The following is a 19,789-nucleotide window of genomic DNA, read 5'->3' as shown; positions in this document are numbered from 1 at the left end:
AGTATAATTATTTGTCCTTAGATTTGTCCAGAAAAACTGAGTTGCTATGGAAACTCAAAAGCTATTTGTAAGCCATTTTTCAAACTATCTGCCCTTGATACTAATCTTCAGGAAGCCAAGATACTTATACCTCCCTAAACTGTTTTGTTAAACACCCACTAAATACAGACTACATATGAATAAATGCTTTAGTTGTGAATCAGAGATGACAGGGGACTGTAGCACTTTGCTATTTTGCAAAACACTGAAGAAATAAGTAATTAGGACAGCAAGCTTTGGGGTTTTTTTTTTGTTTTTGTTTTTGTTTGAGACACAGTCTCCCTATGTAGTGCAGGCTGACTTTGAACTTGTGGAGATCCTCCTGCCTCAGCCTCCCAAATGCTGGGATTACAGGCATGTGCCACCACACCCAGCTGAAGTCTGATTTAAATCTAGACTCTATTACTTGCTAGTTTAATTTTTTTTTTTTTTTTTTTTTTTGGTACTGGTGATCAAACTCAGAACTTTAAGCTTGCCAGGCAGGCGCTTGTGCTGCTGAGCTATATTCCCATGGCAAGTTTTAACTTTTTTTTTTTTGGTCTTTTGGAGACAGGGCCTATAGCTATGCATTTCTGGCTGTCCTTGAGCTCACTTTGTAGCCCAGGCTGGTCTCAAACTCACAATGATCCTCCTGCCTCAGCCTCCCGAGTGCTGGGATTACAGGCGAGCACCACCATGCCCAGCCCTAGTTTAACTTTAGACAAGGTCCTTTCTACAGTGCACCCCCCATGAAATGAACAATAATAGTGCAGTTGGAGCCCTCTATCTTGGCTCTGGCATCTCTGGATTCAACCAGCCACAACAGATAATATTTGAGGAAAAATAACATCTGTACTTAACATATAGTGTATAGACTTACTTTCTTGTGATTACTCCAAACAGTATAATATTTTTTTAAAAGCTACTTACATTGCATTACGTGTCACAAGTAATCTAGAGATGATTTAAGTCTGAGGATGTGTGTGGGTTATATGCAAATACTTGTACTACATGCAAAAGAACTGAGCAGCCGAGGGAATGGGCAGGGTGGGGCCCTTATTACAGGGTTCAGTTAGAATATCTGTGAAAGCACTTAAGGGTTCCTTCCACATCATACACATTTAAAGAGTACTTAACTGCTTTGCATGCTGGAGCTATATTTGTTGGTGAGCATTTTGGTTTTGGTTTTTGAGACAGGGTCTTGCACTCACTATGTAGTCCAGACTGGGCTCCAACTTGCCTTGGTCCTCCTGCCCCCAGCCTCCCCAGTGCTGGGATAACAGGCTTGCACCACCATACCCAGCTTGTTGACGAATATTTTGTAAACTGGAGTTATTTTAGGATTCAAAAACCTCATGAAATCTAATAATGAATTAGAAAAGTTAACCCTAAAATGGATAATGCTTTTTATCAAAGTCAAAAGCAACTAGTAAGGGGCTGGAGATTTAGCTCAGTGGTACAGCGCCTGCCTGGCAAGCGCGAACTCGTGAGTTCGATTCCCGGTACCAGGAAAAAAAAAAAAAAAAAACCAACTAGTAATAAGATTGATTTTGATTAGCTAAAAGCCATCAAAGTAGAAATTTAATGATTTCAGTAGCTTCCTTTTGATTTAAGTAAATCTTCATACTGTGTTATATTTTGGAGGCAAAGGCATGGGCCCTGAAGAATTGTGTAATTGAAGCTTGTAAAATTTAAAACTGATTTATGGTATGTGTGTAATTTCCCAGACACTGATATAACAGCTGCTGCTGTTAATCATCCCATCTGCTCTCTTTTACAACCCTAGGCTTTGTTAATACAGTAATAAAAATGTGATTTGATTTATAGTAGAAAGAGCAGTTTAAGATATTCATCTCAAGATCTGTAATCCAGTTATTTGAGTAGGAGAGACTATAGAGAATTAAGAGTAGAAACCAGCTTGTGAAGTCCTGAGTTTTGTGTTTTTTTGTGTTTTTGTTTTGTTTTGTTTTGAGACAGGGTCTTACTAGCAGTTCAGGCTGGCCTTGAGCTCACTTTGTAGCCCAGGCTGGTCTCAAACTTGCAACAATCCTCCTGCCTCAGCCTCCTGAGTGCTGGGGTTACAGGCATGTGCCACCACGCCCAGTTGAAGTTCTGACTCTCAAGAAAAATGAAGACCTTTTATCTTCTGCCTCTTTGTGGGCCTATAAATTTAAAAACTTAAATTCTATATTAGCTGAATCTCTGTGGAATTGAATGCAGATATGTGACTTTTCAGTTAAAACTTTCTTAATTCTGGAATAGGATTAATTTTCTCTGAGTAAAACAAGAGACTGACTTTACTAGTCTTATCTGCAAACTTCCAGAGTGATTAGAGTTGAAGCAAATTCTTCTCTTTGCCTTCCCAGAAGTTCTTACATGCCTGGCTGTCTCTAGCACCAGGTCCACAATTAGATTTGTCTCTAAATAAAAGCAGATGGTGGGGGATATAGCTCAGGGGCACAGGGCCTGCCTGGCAAGTACAAGATCCTAGGTTCGATTCCCAGTACCAATAAATACATAAATAAAAGCAAAAAATTGTGGTAGCTTTGCTCATGCTGCGAGGAAGAAAACATAAATAATATCCTCAGTTCAGATCCTGGTCAAATGTAGTACCTTCTTTAGGTGATATGTCAGGCAAATTAGAATTTTTTCCCTGTTACTCTTATTTTTTAATGGAAACCCTAGTGATTAGAGAAATGTCTGGAAAAAATGAAATAAGGTAAAGAAAGAATAGCAAGGGATTTGAAAAGTCATATGTGGAAAATTTTTCCTTGATTAGTCAAGAAATATTTACAGAGGCCAGGCATGCTGGCAGATGCCTATAAGCCCAGCACTCAGGAGGCTGAGGCAGGAGGATGGCTATGAGTTCAAGGCCAGCCTGAACTGTGTAGCAAGACCCTGTCTCCAAAAAACAAATCTAAAATTTGATAATGCCCTAATTGGCTACAGTGAAACAGGTATTTTTGTATACTGATGATAGCAGTGTAAATTAATGCAGTCATCTCGATGGCTGGGATTACAGGCATACATCATCATGCCCAACTAACCAACTGTTTTGAAAAGTTGGTAAAAGCCACATAAAATTTACCACATGAGATTTTAAATTTGGTTTTCTTTCTTTTGTGTGTGAGACACGGTTTCACTATGTAGTCCAGGCTGGCCTTGAGCTCATGAATGTAGCCAGAACTCTTGCCTCTCCTGCCAAGCGCTGAGATAACAGATGTGTGTCACTACATCTGGAAATCTTATTTTTAACTACACAATTAAGTAATGTTAAGTATATTCACATTGTGTTGAAACAGATTCTCCAGAATGTTTTCATCTTGCAAGGCTGAACCTCTGTACCCATTAAATTGTAACTCCCCCTTCCCTCTCCCTCCCAGCCTCTGGTAATCACAATTCTAGCTTTACATTTCTGTGATGTTGTTGTTGAAGTATTTTTCCATATTGCTCAGGGTGGTCTTGAACTTGTGAACTCTAGCCATCCACCTGTCTCATCCTCTCCTGACAGCTATGACCACAGGCACATGGCCACAGTCCCCAGTGTGATGGCTAAGCTTCGATTACTACAGATACATTACGTAAGTGGAATCACTTACGTTCTTGTCTTTATGTGACAAGCTTATTTTATGTAGTCTGATGCCTTGATGGTTGCTTCTACTGTTGGTTTTTTGTTTTGGGGGGATTTTGGGAGGGTTTTGTGGGTTTTTTCTTTTTTTTTGTTTTTTTGAGACAGGGTCTTGCTATGCAGTTCAGACTGGCCTTGAGTTCACTTTGTAGCCCAGGCTGGTCTCAAACTCGCAATGATCCTCCTGCCTCAGCTTCTGGAGTGCTGGGATTACAGGAACGCACCACCGCGCCCAGCAGTTGCTCATACTATAAATGGTGAATAATATTCTATCATATGAACATGGCACATTTTGTTTATCTAGCCATCTGCCAGTGGACACTTGGGCTGCTTCTACCTTTTTGTCTATTGTGAAAAGTGTTACTTTAAACATGAACATACAGATATCAAGACTCTGCTTTCAGTTCTGTAGCATGTATGCCCAAGAGTGGGACTTCTGGGTCCTGAAGTAGTTCCTCCTTTCTTTTTTAAAGAAAAAAAAAAAAAAAAAAAAAAAAACCAATAACAATAGCAAAAACAAAACAACACAAAAACAAGAAAAACAATACAAGATTTCAAAACAAGATGATAGGAATTAACAGTGGTTGTTATATTACATATTGTTATCTTCAACAAAGTTGCTCAGATTACCAGATGAAAGAATGCGAGACTGATGAAACAAAGAGAATAAAAAGTAATAAAAAATTAGAAACGATACAGAGCTTCACTAAAAAGGGTGGTAGGAATTCAACATGGTTGTTATATTGCATATTGTTGTCTTCAAATTAGTTGTTCAGATTACCAGATATAGGCATGCAAAATTGGTCAAGAAAAATAAATTTAAGCATTGTGTTCCTTTCAATACACCAGTACACACCAGCAGTACAATTATGCCAGCTATCCTTGTATATACATATTTTTTTTCCTTCAGTTTTTTTCTGTTCCCTCATCCCAGTTGTTCCTTCCCTTTGAGCAATTTCTCTCCCTTTTACAATATCTGTTGTACCTTTTGGGTTTTATTTACTTTCAAATTCTTACAGTAGGGAGACAATGTAATGTTTACACATATGGGTCTGATTTTAAAAATATGGAAAACTTCATGAATTTGCGTGTCATCCTTGCAGGGGCCCTGCTAATCTTCTCTGGATCATTCCAATTTTAGTACATGTGCTGCTGAAGCATGCACTCCTAAGGTAGTTTTGCTGCCAATATTTTGAAGAACTTCCATACTACTTTCCATAGTAGTTGCACCACTTTACAATCCCACTTGAGCTCTTTTTAAATCTGGAGTGCTTAGAGGATAACTTTTTTTTTTTTTTTTAGAGGATAGCTTCTTTGTTTCTGGACATGGCTTTATTAAAAGCCATAACAGAGCCAACTGTTGAGTGGCCCTGTAATTCCACCACTGGGGAGGCTGAAGCAGGAAGATCAGGAATTCACAGGCCACTTTGAATTTTGTAGCAGGACTATCTCAGAAAAACAAAGCATTGGCTATTGTGGCTTTCCTCACGATAGCACACCCTGGACCCTTGAGGGAGGGTGTACTTTTATCTTGTTCTTTCTTCTTTTGCTGGCCCAAACTTGCTCTGCATAGCTAGTTTCTCCCTCTCTTCACTATTACTTTTTCAGGTAAGCCAGGCGTGGTGGCGCATGCCTGTAATCCCAGCACTCGGGAGACTGAGGCAGGAGGGTCATTGCAAGTTCGAGACCAGCCTGGGCTACAAAGTAAGCTCAAGGCCAGCCTGAACTGCATAGCGAGACCCTGTCTCAAAAAGACAAAACAAAACAAAAAAAAAACAAAAAAAAAAACCAACTTTGTCATTTAAAAGCAAACAAAGCAAAAAAAAAAAAAAAGCCATAAGGAGCTTGATGGTTCAGCTGGTCGGAAAACGTGCACCATAGCTGTTCCCAGGGTGTTTCCTGCCCTGGCTGTTTATTGACACTAGCCCCTTGGTCTTAACCAAACTTCTACATAATGTATTCAGAAAGCCAACCTACATAATATCTTAAACAAAGATGTGTTGCTTGGTCCATTAGTTAATGCTTTAGTCATTTAAAACTAATAGTAGTTAGGGGTATGTTTCCCTCTGAGGTATAGTATCTTCTACTGGCCCACTACTTCAGACGCTTCTTTTTTGCAGGTGACGTCACAGCAGGTGGTCAGGTCTGGTTTAAAGATCAGAAGGTAAAATTTCATTTTATGACAAAGGTGTTGTTAAAAGCCAGGCATGGTGGTAGCACACCTGTAATCCCAGTACTGGGAGGTTGAGGCAGGAGGACCTCAAATTTGAGGTCGACCTAGGCAATATAGCAGGACTCTATTCCCAAAAAGTTCTTGAAAAAGTTAATGATGGGTGTTACGGCAAAAGTTTAATTTTAGCGTTCAGTTCAGATAGTAAAAAGTTTTACTTCTATTTATATTGCCCTAAAGTACATCAAATTATTTATTATTATTATTCTAGTAAGTAATTTAGCTTTCAGAATTATGCAGGAAAGCTAATAAACATAGTTATAAAAGCACTTTTGGAGAGAAGTTTTTAAAGATGACTGGTAAGAATCCACCTTAAACTTAATTTAAGTTGTTAAGGTTAGGGGAAGGAGGAGAAAGAACACTCTTAATTTCTCTCCCTTGGTCTTCGTGCCTCTCCACTCTAACTTTTCCCCAAAATAAATGAGGAGTAGCTGAGAGTTGCTAGTGCACGTAACTGTAAGTATCTCATTTCCAGGAAAAGCCTGTTGCTCAACTTTTTCTGGCTTATTCTTCTGCTTAGTCACATGGAAAGCGGGGGTTTCGTTCTGTTTTCAGAGCAGATTTGAACAGGGTGTGCTTTTTCACATTTTAGACAAGAATCCACCCATTAGTACTTTGATCCTTCCGCAGTTTTTCTGGATCCTTCAAAGTATAATCTGTTTGCTTAGGGCCCAGAAATTTTAGTTGAGAAATTACACCAGAGAACTGAGTAGCGTGTGCATGGCTGGATTTTGGTGAATGGAGAACTGCCCTTTCCATTTGTGGTACCTGAGGGCCCTGCTGGTGGTTTTTCTTTGTCAGCTTCAGGCTCAGTTTCCCACCTTCCTGCTCCCCTTTTCCTCTGCCTCAGTTCTTATCTTTTTTGTGCTGTGGACTGGAGTAGGCCAGAAAAGCCTGTGGAGCTCTTCTGCAAATATTTTTATTTTTAATGTCCAAACAACAAGATTACTGAGTTCAAGGCTAGCCTGGGCTACACAGTGAGTTCAAGGCCCACCTGGATTACACAGTGAGACCTTGTCTCTGAATGAATGAATGAATGAATGGCAAGTCTCTTCTTCCCCCAAAGATGTCTACATCCTAATTCTAGAGTTGGTGAATATGTTGTTCTGTGGCAATGGTGTGCTAAGGTTGAAGATAGAATTAAGATTATGAATCAGATGACCCTAAGATAAAGAAAGTACCCAGTTATCCGGGCAGGGCTATAATTAAAAGGATCCTGAAAAGACCAGGCATGTTGGTGCACGTCTGTAGTCCTAGCACTTGAGAGGCTGAGGTAGAAGGGTAGCTGTGAGTTCGAGGCCATCCTGGGCTACAGAGTCCCTGTCTCAAAAATAATAAAAATAACAAAACAAAAGGATCCTTAAAAACATGAGCAGAGCCTGTGGAAGACGATTGCAGAAGAGCAGACACAGAGAGGTGAACGTTGTCGACTTTGAAGGTGGGTAGGAAAGAGGCCAGGAGCCAAGGAATGGCCTGTACGAGCTGGAAGGGTAGAGGAAGAGATTGCCCTCCAGAACTTCCAAAAAGCCGCGCAGCCTGCTGACGTCTCAGCTTACCCCAGTGAGACACCTGTTGTGCTTCTGCAGTATTATACAGTGATAAATTTGCATAGCTTCAGCTGTTAAGTTTCTGATGATGTGTTCTGATGGCAATGAAAAGCTAGTACACTAACCCTGCTTTGTTCATTTCCATCACTAAACGTGGCAAAAAGGAGCAGTATTGCATCCCAAGGTTTCCAGACTTCTTTTTTTGGAGCCAGGTATTGAATCTATTACAGCCCCAGCCTTTTTTATTTTTATTTATGGGGTGGGTTCTCACTAAGCTGCTAAATTGCCCAGGCTGGGCTCAAACTTTCCATCTTTCTGCCTGGTCCTCCCAGGGTGCTGGGGTGACTGGTGTGCACCATCGCACCGGCCCACGCTGGTGTGTAAAGACTGTTATACCTGCCCTGTTACTGGAGTCTAGCTCCTGGGGCTGACTTTTTCCTTGTTGTCCCTGTCTGGTTACACTGGTGATTACAGAGCTCCTTAGCCCCATCTTGCCCCACTAAAGTATATTAATTTTCCCTCAAGACAGTGAGTATTCCTGAGAAGCTGTGTTACCTTAGAATTGACCTCAAGGTACACCTGAGCATCTTGACAGTACTGATCCTCTCCGGGCCTCCTGGTGCACAGCAGAGAGGAGCCAGGCAAAGTGAGGCAAAGTAATAGCTGGGTGACCGGAAGGGAAGGCACTGGCACTTCTCAGTCCTGAACGCCTGTGTCAGCTGAGAGGCGGCAGCCCACGTCCATTCTTCCTGAGCGAAGGAAATTATGTTAATGGCGTGGCCTCGTAGTTTGAGTTTGGTAACTGTCGAAAAATACCTGTTTGTTCTTCGCAAAAGTGCTCTTGGCGCAGATCTTTCTATTACCTCTCTAAGGATTAGGCCTGTGTCTGTGTATCTGTAGGCTCTTAGAATCAGAAGCTCTTTAACTTTTACATAGGCGTATCCCTGGACCCACCCTCTAGAATTAACAGTCAAAGGGAAGAAGCAAGTGTCAGATGGCCTAGCTGGGAATTCTGTCCACTAGCAAAAAAAGAATGCTGCCTTTATATAAAAAGGAAGCAAGGGGAAGTAAGCAGAGCAGTTCTTTAGTTTCACTTATTATGTCACAAACATACTATTTTCATCTGTTGCCTAGAAATTTATCCCCTTTAAACAGATGGATATTTATGTGGCTTACTACTGAGAGGTTTTAAGAATGTGAATTATATATTGAGTATTGTGGTACATGCCTGTAATCCCAACACTCAAAGGAGGCTGAGGCAGGAGGATCACAAGTTTGAGCCTAGCGTGGGTAGCGATTTTGCAAGACCTTTTCTCAAAACAAAAAATAAAAAAGGTTGGGGTTATAGTTTTGCCTGAAGGCCCAGGTTTTGATCCCCAGTATTGCCAAAGGTGGTAAAGAAAACTTAGTTTTACTATTGATTTTGCCATTTAGTATAACCAGTGTGTCTTCTACCCCTAAAATAAATTCATCCTGGAATTTTAAGGTTTGATTCAAAATTAGCTTTGTAATATAAATTACACCTTAATAATATTAATTAAAAATAGCCTTTGTTGCCAGGTGTAGTATTGCATGCCTGTAATCCCACCGCTTGAGAAGCTGAGGCAGAAGGATTGTCATAAAGTGAGACCAGCCTGGGGTTCATAGTGAGTTCAAGGCCAGCCTGAACTATATAGTTGATAAGTAAAAATAACCTTTGTGTGTGGGAGAGGAGTAATGGGAATTGAATCCATGGCCTATGCAGTTCAGGCTGGCCCTGAACTCACTGTGTAGCCCAGTCTGGCCTCAAACTTGCAGTGATCCTCCTGCCCCAGCCTCTGAAGAGTGCTGGGATTATAGGTGTAAACCCAGCTTTCACTCTTTTTCCTGCCCTTTTTGTTTTGAGAATGGATCTCACTGAGATCCCCAGGCTGGACTTGAACTTGTGATCTTCCTGCCTCAGCCTCCCAGTGTTGGGATTACATTTGTGCACTCCTATGTCCGATTTAATAATAGCCTTTTAACCTTGGATGTAACCTATGAAATGCTCTGTTGTAACACTCAGGTGGTTCTGTATTAATGACAAGCTATTATTGACTCTAGTCCCACAGAAGACTTGAGTCCTGTGTGATTACATGATAACAGGAGCATGTTTCCATTTCTTCTAATCTTTAAAAGTGGTTCTGCTCAGTTTTAAGTCTGATTTTAAGTAAAATTTGAGAATATTGTTATGCCATTAAGGTTAAGTATTCCTTACCCTAAAGAAACAAGCTTAGTTTGTCCAATAGCACTCCATAGCCACAGAAAATAAATGTGTGTGTGTGTGTGTGTGTGTGTGTGTGTGTGTGTGTGTGTATGTATGTATGTTTAATGTGAGTACTGGGAATCGAACTCATGACCTTGCGCTTCGCCTGGCAGGTGCTTGTACCACTAAGCTTATATCCCCAGTCTCAGAAAATAAATTTGATAAGGACAAAAATAAAACAAACAGGAAAAGAGATGACGTTGGGAGGGACGCTATACCATATGCCAGAGCAAGGGCTAACAGGAGAGTGCGCACCCAAGTAATTTTAACTTACATTAAAAAAAAAAACAGGCAAAGACCATAAAGTCACAGAAGTCAAAGAAGTTTTCACCACTCTACCTAGTGACGAACTTTTAAAATCGAATACTTATTGTCACAGTGGACTTACATACTTCTGGGGGGTACATAAATTGATGGTCTTTCTGGAAAGCAGTTTAGCAGAGCCTTGGAGAATTTTATACCCCGTCATTCTACTTAAGAATCTGTGTCCCCCCAAAATCAGATGGACATCACAACATTATGTGATATAACCTGAAAACTAAAATGTCCAGCTGTACAGCGCCTGCCTGACAAGTGCAAGGTCCTGAGTTTGATTCCTGGTACCAAAAAAAATACCAAGCCTTGAGGGTTATGTTGTGGTATACCTGTGTAATTGAGTGAAGTCACTACAAGTGAGATTCTTACACAATTCTTAATGACATGTGAAAATAGTGAGATGGTAGAGAGGGAAAAAACAGGACACAGAGATTTATACATGTAGAAGATTAATTTTGTAAAAGAACCCCAGAGGCGGATTAGGGGAATACCTATGGTAGTGAGTCTTTCTGTTCTCCTGGAACACGGCCATGTGTGGTTTGGGGGTGGGCGCCCAGGGGACACCTCAAAGCAGTTTCCTGTTCTCCCAGGTAGTTGTTATTCCTCGTCACTGTTCCTCTCAAATTCACTTTAGGCTTGAAAGGGTGGAGAAAGAGGCAGGCGACAGTGTTCTAGTTGTCCCTGCAGTATCCCATTCATTGGGGTGTGCTGCTTTATTAGTAAAGGACAAGCTGCTATTTTAGCGTGGCTTCATAAAATATTCTTAGTCATGAACCTCCCAGATTAGATGGTATATCAGAAGTGGAAAGCTGCCTTTATTTATCTACATATCATAGAAGTAGATTCTTCTAGGCATTTTAAAAAATGGCTGCATTTTAATTGTGTCTTCCCTGTTACTCTGGTCTTCCCTGGGAGCTATTGCAAGTTGCATTTATATACAGACATCCTTGATGTATACTGCAGTCTCCCAGGGTCTCCATCTGGAGACAACTGGCTTCTCTGGGAAGTGACTGAGAGAAATCAGGTGGCATCTGATGAGATCACGAAGCTGTGCAAGCGTGAAGGAAGGATGTGGTTTGTAGGAAGGTGGTTGGCAGTACAAGAGGCAAAGGGAAGTGCTGATTTTGTTTTTACTATTATTTGTCTTCTCTTGGCAGTGATTTCTTTTTCTTCTTTTTAAGCTAGAATTTCTGTTTCCCAGGTTGTTTTCTAACTCATCTCAACCTCCCAATTAGCTGGAAATGCAGACTGTACACCGCCTGCCCCATTTGCAGTGATTGCTGCTGCTGTTTTCATTTTATGGTTATGGAAGCAGCTCGAGGACCGACCGCTGTGTCTGACAGAACTGGTATAACATTTAAGCATATAAAACTAAGTGCTCAGCTGGGCGTGGTGGCGCACACCTGTAATCCCAGCACTCGGAAGGCTGAGGCAGGAATATTGTTCTGAGTTTGAGGCCAGCCTGGGCTACAAAGTGAGCTGAAGGCCAGCCTGAACTGCTAGTGAGACCTTGTCTCAAAAAGACAAAAAAAAAAAAAAAAACCTCCAAAAAACTAAGTGCTCATTAAACTTTATTAACATAGGAAAGCGGGGGCTGGAGATGTGGCTTAGTGGTAGAGTACCCACCTGGCTTGCAAGGATCCCTGCATTTGATCCCCAGCGACGCACACACACAGATACACACACACAGAAAAGTTCCAGTGAGCGTCTTATGTTCTAATATAAATCTAAATATCGGCGACAGCCTCTTCTCTGAAAGGCCGCCCCAACATAATGAGGCTGTTTGTGTGACAAGTTCAGAGTTCCCAAATAAGACAAATAGATCTGTCATTTCACTTGGTGCGGTTGATTGAGAAAAGATCTGTCTCCAAGAATAAATTCCCTCAGATTTGTTAAGGAAATGTTTCATAAAAGTTCCTTAAATCAGGTTTTTTTTAACTAAGTTGGCCTGAGGGTCTGACTTCAAAAACCCTGCAGTGCCGCCCCATAGGCTTTTGAAGCCTGCTTCCCAGCCTTCTGTTGAAGGGCCGCACAATTCCGCTTTGTTCTCTCTGGTACGGGTCTGCGGCCCCACCCCACCCTTGTTTGTGGCTGATCACTGAGCTTTTAGTAGAGGCCATGGACGGACTGTGTTTTCACCCTGTGCCTACTAGACAAGCATGACTAGTTTTTATTCCCCTAGCCTGACATGGGGTGTGGTTGAAAGTTTTGTCTTCTGTGAGTTAAGGATGAAAAGATAAGTTATATTTACAAGCAGCATTCTGTTTTTGTTTTTGTTTTTGTTTTTGTTTAATCTTTTTGGGACAGGGTCTCCCTGTGCAGTTCAGGCTGGCCTTGAGCTCACTTGGTAGCCCAGGCTGGTCTCGAACTCCCAACGATCCTCCTACAAGCAGCATTGTTATGTACTTCCTCTGCCTGTTACATGGGTTAGTAATATCTACACAGCTAGGCTTTGGTTAACAGTTTAGCCAGCACCACAAAGTAAAGTCAGGATCTGAGCTTGAATCCTGGACTTCAGGGCGATATCCTGGTCATCAGAATGTGCTCCGTCAGCATATGAAAGAATAAAGGTCATCAGCTGAGAAGGAGAAATACATCTGGACAAGTTGTTTTGAAAATTACCTGTGCGTACACATACCCATATTGGTGTTATGTGGTACAGGTAGGGCATTTCAGCAAGGTTATGGTTTTAGAAATTAACACATTGTATGAACTTAGGTTAGGTCTGTAATCACTTCAGCAGCAGACTTTACATTACTGTCAATGATTCACCACTTATTGAACTGGCAGACTAGTGATCTCTTCCCCTAAAAACCTGTGGGAGCAACTGAGGGGCGCATCCAAAGGCACTTTCTAGGCAAGGTGAGTGCGTTTATAATGGTGCATTTCATTCAGGGTATCCCTTTGTTTTCAGAGTAAACCCCAGTCTCCAAAGAGAACTGCGTCCTTACTTCCCATCAACAATGGCTCCAAAGAAAATGGCATCCATGAGGAACAAGACCAAGAGCCACAGGATCTCTTTGCAGGCAAGTAAATACTATTGTAGAAGATTCTAAAACGTGTAAAACACAGGGCCTGTCATCAAGATTCTTCTGGTGTAGGAAGGAAGACATAAATATACAACTTCTTAAGAACATGAGTTAAATTATTAAGCAATAGTAAAATGTGGTCAGAGGAATTATAGGACTATTAAATTGTAGGAATTTGTAGGAGTATGGGATTACTGGTTGTAGCAGTGGCTTTAGACTTTTATGATCAAGACTCATAATCCAAAATATATTCCTATTTGTGCAAAACTGAAACAAGTTTTCAATAACTTATTACTTCTGATGAAATCTGAAATTCTGTATTGTTTTTCTTTTTACTCTGTCTTTTTTTTTTTTTTTTCTTTTTTTTGAGACAGTCTCGCTATGCAGTTCAGGCTGGCCTGAGGCAGAAGGATCAACTCACTTTGTAGGCCAGGCTGGCTTCGAACTCACGCCGATCCTCTTGCCTCAGCCTCCCGAGTGCTGGAATTACAGGCAAGTGCTGGGATTATAGGTGTGCGCCACCATGCCCAGCTGTTTTTCTTCTTAAAATGCGCTTTGTAACTGATTGATTTCACGGTCTATCAACAAGCTTAATGCACTTTATAACTCACTGATTTCACAATCTACCAACAAGCTACAATATGCAGTTTGAACAAAGCAGGGTTTTTCAACCCTGGTACTATTAATATTTGGGCTCAGTAGTTTTTTTGCTGAGGTAGACTGCCCTGTTCTCAACAGGGGATAATTCTGGCCCCAAAAGACAATTGCCAGTGGTTGGAGTCATTTTTGTTATGATACCTGGGGGTGCTATAATTACCTATTTGGTGGAGGCCATAGACACCGCCGAACTCCCTACAATACGTAAGACAGGCCTTCTCAACAAAGATTCGTTCAGCCCAAAGTGTCAGAGATGCCTACATTGAAAATCTTAGGTCTAGAGTGAACTTGGAAGACTACTTGTAAGAATTAGGAGAAAAAGAAAAAGGGTTCAAATGGCTGGACAAGTATAAAATATATTTGAGGGACAGTCAGTAAATGTGGTGGGCCAAAGCAAGGATTCTCAGAGAAGCCAGGGAACATGATGACGGTGAATATAATTAGGAAACAGGTTTGGGAGGACTTTACACCTCAATAATGAGAGTTTGGATTTTCATCCTAATACCAGCTAAGGGCCATTGGCAAGTTTTTTTGTTTTTGTTTTTGTTTTTGTTTTTTTTTTGTCTTTTTGAGACAGGGGGCTGGCCTTGAGCTCACTTTGTAGCCCAGGCTGGTCTCAAACTCACAATGATCCTTCTGCCTCAGCCTCCCTAGTGCTGGGATTACAGGCCTGCGCCACCATGTTTGCATAAGGAATGTGATAGGGACAGAGTAACGTTTTAGGAAAACTGACCTAGTAGAATTATTACACAGTGGAGACTTGTTAACAACATTATTACTGTTAACATGATTACAAGTGGAGACTTGTTAGAAGATAGTCACAAATTAGTTCGAGGTAAGTGGCATGAACTCACAAACCTCTTGATTTAGTTAGTCTCCTGAGTGCTGGCATTACACATAAGTCAGTTTTTGTTTGCTTAATTATGTTCTTTGACAGCTTGAAGCATTTGTGCTTAAGCAAGAAAGATCTCAGAAAGCAGTTCTGCCTCCTACCTAGCACTCCGAGAAGATGAGGCAGGAAGATCACAAGTTCAAGCCCAACCTGGACAACATACAGACTTAGTACGACCCTTTCTCAACATAAAAATAAAATGAGTTCAAGCCCAAGGATAACCAAAGGAAAGAAAAAAAGAACAATCACACAGTTCTCTTAAGTTTATAGAGTATACCTAAAAAAAAGTAATATTCAAGTGAAGCAATATTAACCTGATGCTCAGAAAACAACGTATTGGGGAAGGGGGAATAGAAGCTAGGTAGGAGGCAGAACTGCTTTCCGAGATCTTTCTTGCTTAAGCACAAATGCTTCAAGCTGTCAAAGAACATAATTAAACAAACAAAAACTGACTAATTGTGATATACAAAGGTAATCCCTTTCAGAGTAAAATTAACAGCCAGAATAATTTTATATGGTGAACGCATATGATCCCAGCACTTTACCATATAAAATTATTCTGGCTGTTAATTTTACTCTGAAAGAGATTACCTTTGTATATCACAATTTGTAACTGATTGTATATCAGTTTGTATATCACAGTTCAGATAAGAAAATTAAAGTTCCTTTTCTCCACTGGGGGGCTGGGAATTAAACGGCAAGCGGGATGTGGTGGCACACGCCTATAATCCCAGGACCTGGGAGGCTGAGGCAGAAAGAGTGCAGCAACTTCGAGGCCAGCCTGGGCTACACAGTGAGTTCAAGGGCAGCTTGGAACTATATTGTGAGCCCCTGCCCAGGAAAAAAAAAAATTAACTGGCCAAGACTGAATATAAACCAGGCGTAGTAGCATACGCTTGTAATCCCAGCAAGCACTCTGAAAGGCTGAGGCGGGATAGACATGTATTATATATAGTATAACATGTTTATTATACTCCCACAGAAGGGTCAGATTATGTTAGCACCCGTCTGTCTTTCTAGATTGAGAGATCAGGTTCTATTTCTAACAGTGTGACAGTTTGGTTTGTAGAGGTGATTCACATTTACTGGTGAGTGTACTGACCTAGAACTGGATTATGCCTTCTAGACCGCCATCTCTGGTTTCTTCTTAACTTTAAATGCAAGAAACAGCTTTCTTTGACATTGCTCACTAAAACTTACTGGTAAGACCAAGCCCAAATGGGTATTTGTTTTTCTGTATAAGAAGGAAAAAAGCTGGGCATGGTGGTACACACCTGTAATCCCAGCATGAGAGGCTGAGGCAGGAGGATCGCCATGAGTTCGAGGCCAGCCTGGGCTACAAAGTGAGCGCAAGGGCAGCTTGAACTGCATAGCAAGACCCTGTCTCACAAAGACCAAAAAAATAAAAGGAAGGGAAAGAAAAGGAACTGGCTCGGCCTATGCTTTCTTCCTCTGTGGTGTTGCTGGGGAAGGAACCCAGAGGTCTGTGTGCACCAGGCAAGCGATCCACACCGAGCTACACCCCAGGCCTCTCGTCAGGGCTAGAGCTTCAGGCGAACTGAAAGTCTTTTTATTTGCATAAGAAATTTTTTGCCTGAAAATGGTACATAATGTTATTTTTAGAAGTCCCCTCTGTAGAACATGTAGAGAATGAGTTGTTCAGCTCAACTAAGTTTGCCCTAGATAGGCCACTTGTAAGCGCTATTTAAAAATAAAAACATGAAACGATTTTGGTGAGAAAGAGTCTCAGACCTCACACATATCACACATCTCTTTTCCCATTTAGATAGCATGTATTAAATATAACTTAATCTTTGCAAGAGTATCTGAAGTATAATTGTGGACAGTGTGGCAAGCTACTCTTTCCCAGGTGTTACTGTATTAGAATCTAGGGTCTCTTTTTCTAGCTTGTATTTTCCCTGACTTGTCCTTTGAAACCACTTTTGCCATCAGTATATGTCCATTGTATGATTTACAAAAATCATTGGTTTATAAACCAAACTTTATATTCTTTTACAAACATAAGCAGACTAAATAGGCTTCATGAGGTTCTAAGGTAATACTTCCAAGAATCAAATTAATGGGCACACATATTTTGGCTGTGGAGTCATTTTACTTGACCCCTGGTTATTACCTAAATTCTAGTTAGGAGAGGGGAGCCAGGTAGTTGTGCTGGGAAAGGAGAGGGAAAGGCTGCTGTGAGGCCTGGCTTCCCTCGCCACCTTCCCTTTTCATCCATGTGGAAATTTCATGGCTCTTGTTCTCTTATGTGAGAATCTGGGAATTAAGAACGTGTACTAGGGGCTGGGGATTTAGCTCAGCAGCACAGAGCCTGCCTGGCAAGCACAAGGTCGTGAGTTCGATTCCTGGTACCGGAAAAAATAAAAGAACGTGTACTAAATTGGGTATAAGCATGCTTGCTATTTTGTGTGTGTTTGTGTGTGAGTTTTAGCCCAGAGAACTGAGGTCCACCTACCAAAGACCCATGACTGACCTTCACCTTCAAAAATCAACTGTTTTTAGATGCCACAGTGGAGCTTTCCCTGGACAGCACACAAAATAATCAGAAGAAGGTGCCAGCCAAAACACTCATTTCTCTGCCTCCACAGGAAGCCACAAATTCTTCTAAGTCCCAGCTGAGCTATGAGGAGGTGAGACTCTGTGCTGCTGGTCTTGTTGCTTTCAGATTTTTAGGACCCTGAGCTACCAGTCCAAAGTCAGTTGAGTGAGAACTTCAGAAAATATTCATGACTACTGAAGGAGATCGTTGTGGTTAATGGACAGCCAGAATCCAGTGCAGTCAGTGGTGGCGAACCTCTCAGAACTTCAGTGACAAATAACCGACTACGGCATGCGTGTCATGGGTTTGCCACCAGTACAGCAAAGCACTCTTCGTTATACGGAGTTTCTACTGCCTGGAGGAAAGCACCAAAGCTTCTGATGTCCACTAATCATATTTAGTGTCTGACGTGCCCATGCTCAGGAATCTGGTCTCTCCTTATTCCCTGCTTACCTTGAAAGAGGCAAGTCTTCCAAAGTCTAGTAAAGCATTGTCATCAGAATAAGGAAACAGATGTACCAAAGACCTGTGAGCTGCACGTGGTGGTGCATGCTTGTAATCCCGGCCTCTGAGGAGGCTGAGGCAGAAGGATCACAAGTTCAGGTCCTATCTGGGCAACTTAGTAGGATCCTGTCTCAAAATTCAAAAAAAAAATCTTTAAAGGAGGTGGGGATGTAGCTGAGTGCTAGAGTGTTTGCCTGGCATGCGTGAGGCCCTGGGTTTAATCCCTGTTACTGAAAAAAAGATTGAAAAGCCAGTCTGTGAACCAGCTCCCAACTTAAAGTGGGGGGAGCTGGCTCACTGGAATCATTGACAACAGACAAAGCTATTAATACATACAAGGGTGCATCTTAAGTTTCTAATGTTAATATAAAGTTAATCTAGGGTAAAATTAATAGTCCTCTTATGTAAATGCTCATGATTTGTCTTTTCTTTAAAAAGCTAGAGGAAGAAGAACAGGAGGATCAGTTTGATTTGACAGTGGGTATCACTGATCCTGAGAAGATTGGTAAGTGTCCTTGGGACTCGTGATGTTAGAGGGAGCTTTGGAAAGCACGGGTCACTAATTCGGGGGGTGCCTACCTCCACAGCTGAGCCAGCCACAGTGAAGCTTTTCATCAGTGTCTTTCCTTTAAAGGTACAGGCCTACATCTTCCCAAGGCCAGCGACAGCAGATACACAGTATGTTATTTAGGCTTTTCTTAGTTTTAAGAAGAGAAACCAGAGATATTAAGTACACTATTCCCTTTTTAAGACTCAAACATTGCCTCTCCCCTCAGTTGGAAAGACTATTTCATTCCCGTTTGAAATCACAGATTCTACTTAAGCACTCTTTTTTTCTTTTTTTTTTTTTTTTTTTTGTCTTTTTTGAGACAGGGTCTCACTCTGCAGTTCAGGCTGGCCTTGAGCTTACTTAGTACCCCAGGCTGGCCTCGAACTTGCAATAATCCTCCTGCCTCAGCCTCCTGAGTGCTGGGATTACAGGCGTGCGCCCTCACACCCGGCTCTTACTTAAGCACTCTAAAAGTACATGTTCTGAAATTTGGGGATTACAGAGCTTACTTTCCCTTAAAAAATTTCAAACTACCGCATATGCCAGTGCATGCCTGTAATCCCAGCACTCTGGGAGGCCAAGGTAGAAGAATCACAAATTTGAGCCCAGTTTGGGTAACTTCAGCAATTTAGTAAGATCCTGTCTCAAAAAATAAAGGCTGGGGAACATAGCTCAATGTGAAGGCCCTGGGTTCAATCTCAGGACAGGAAAGGGAAAAAAATGTTAGTAGTAATAGTCACAGTGTGAAATTCTTGTTAGATATTATTTATTTATCATGCACTGTTGATATCCTAATATGAAGGGGGAGTCCGCCATCTCTCAAAAGACTAAAGAATTCAAGTTAAATTGTGGTGAAACTGAAGTTAGATTTTTAAAGAGCGTAATACTTAACTTTGGCCAGACTTGGATTTTTAGGATACTTTCTTTTGTCCCAAGTTAATGAGAGTTATTAGTGAGCAGAGAACAAGTCCTTGTTCCAGAAATAGTCCCGCATAGAAGAGATTATACAGAACTTCCTCATCCTAAACAGGGTGGTGTTTATATGGTTAACAGAACAAATGAAAAGGATAATTCTTTATTATACAAAAAGTCTAACTTTTTGTCTATTTGGAACTAGGAGCAGGCATATCTAAAGTATAGACTTCATTCCAAAACAGTTGTGATGAGTTATAATAAACATTTCCTCCTTAAACAAACAAACAAACAAACAAACAAACAAACCCCAGTTGTCATTAAACTGTTGGTATTTAGTTTTCCTGGACGGTTGCGCTGGTAGGATGTCTATGAGCACCATATACAGTGCCCTCATGTATTGGTTCAGGAAACTGAGGACCAAAAAGAAAGTAACTCTCCTATTAGAGCACAGTGGTAAAACCAGGACCAGAACTTTGGATCACATGTCTAGGATTCTCTCTTGCCTCTGCAATAATCTAGTATTATGAATATCTTATTACTCCCTTAATTTTAAAGGCTTAGCATGGTGGCATAGACCTATAGTCCCAGGACTTACAAGGCTGAGGCAAGATGACTGCAAGTCTAAGTTCCACTTAGTGAGACACTGTCTCAAAAAATAAA

General features: G+C 41.2%; 1 protein-coding gene across 7 annotated transcripts in view; it reads left to right on the top strand.

Moving 5' to 3' along the window:
• Snx1 (sorting nexin 1) overlaps positions 1 to 19,789 on the top strand; it is a 39,303-nt gene that overhangs the window by 3,474 nt on the left and 16,040 nt on the right. For 4 of the 7 annotated variants that reach the window (XM_013518976.1, XM_013518977.1, XM_013518975.1 and 1 more), the window contains exons 2-5: positions 3,474 to 3,599; positions 12,937 to 13,048; positions 17,124 to 17,251; positions 18,103 to 18,169. In XM_013518976.1, the coding sequence (XP_013374430.1) occupies positions 3,474 to 3,599; positions 12,937 to 13,048; positions 17,124 to 17,251; positions 18,103 to 18,169 (433 nt within the window). The remainder of the gene's footprint in view (positions 1 to 3,473; positions 3,600 to 12,936; positions 13,049 to 17,123; positions 17,252 to 18,102; positions 18,170 to 19,789) is intronic. The other 3 variants (XM_013518978.1, XM_013518979.1, XM_005393766.2) reach the window with 1 other exon arrangement.

Source organism: Chinchilla lanigera, unplaced genomic scaffold (assembly GCF_000276665.1).
Source record: "Chinchilla lanigera isolate Chin_1 unplaced genomic scaffold, ChiLan1.0 scaffold00049, whole genome shotgun sequence".
In the NCBI taxonomy this organism is placed as follows: domain Eukaryota; kingdom Metazoa; phylum Chordata; class Mammalia; order Rodentia; family Chinchillidae; genus Chinchilla; species Chinchilla lanigera.
Note: the sequence above shows the minus strand (reverse complement) of the source record. Positions and strands in the feature narration are given on the sequence as shown.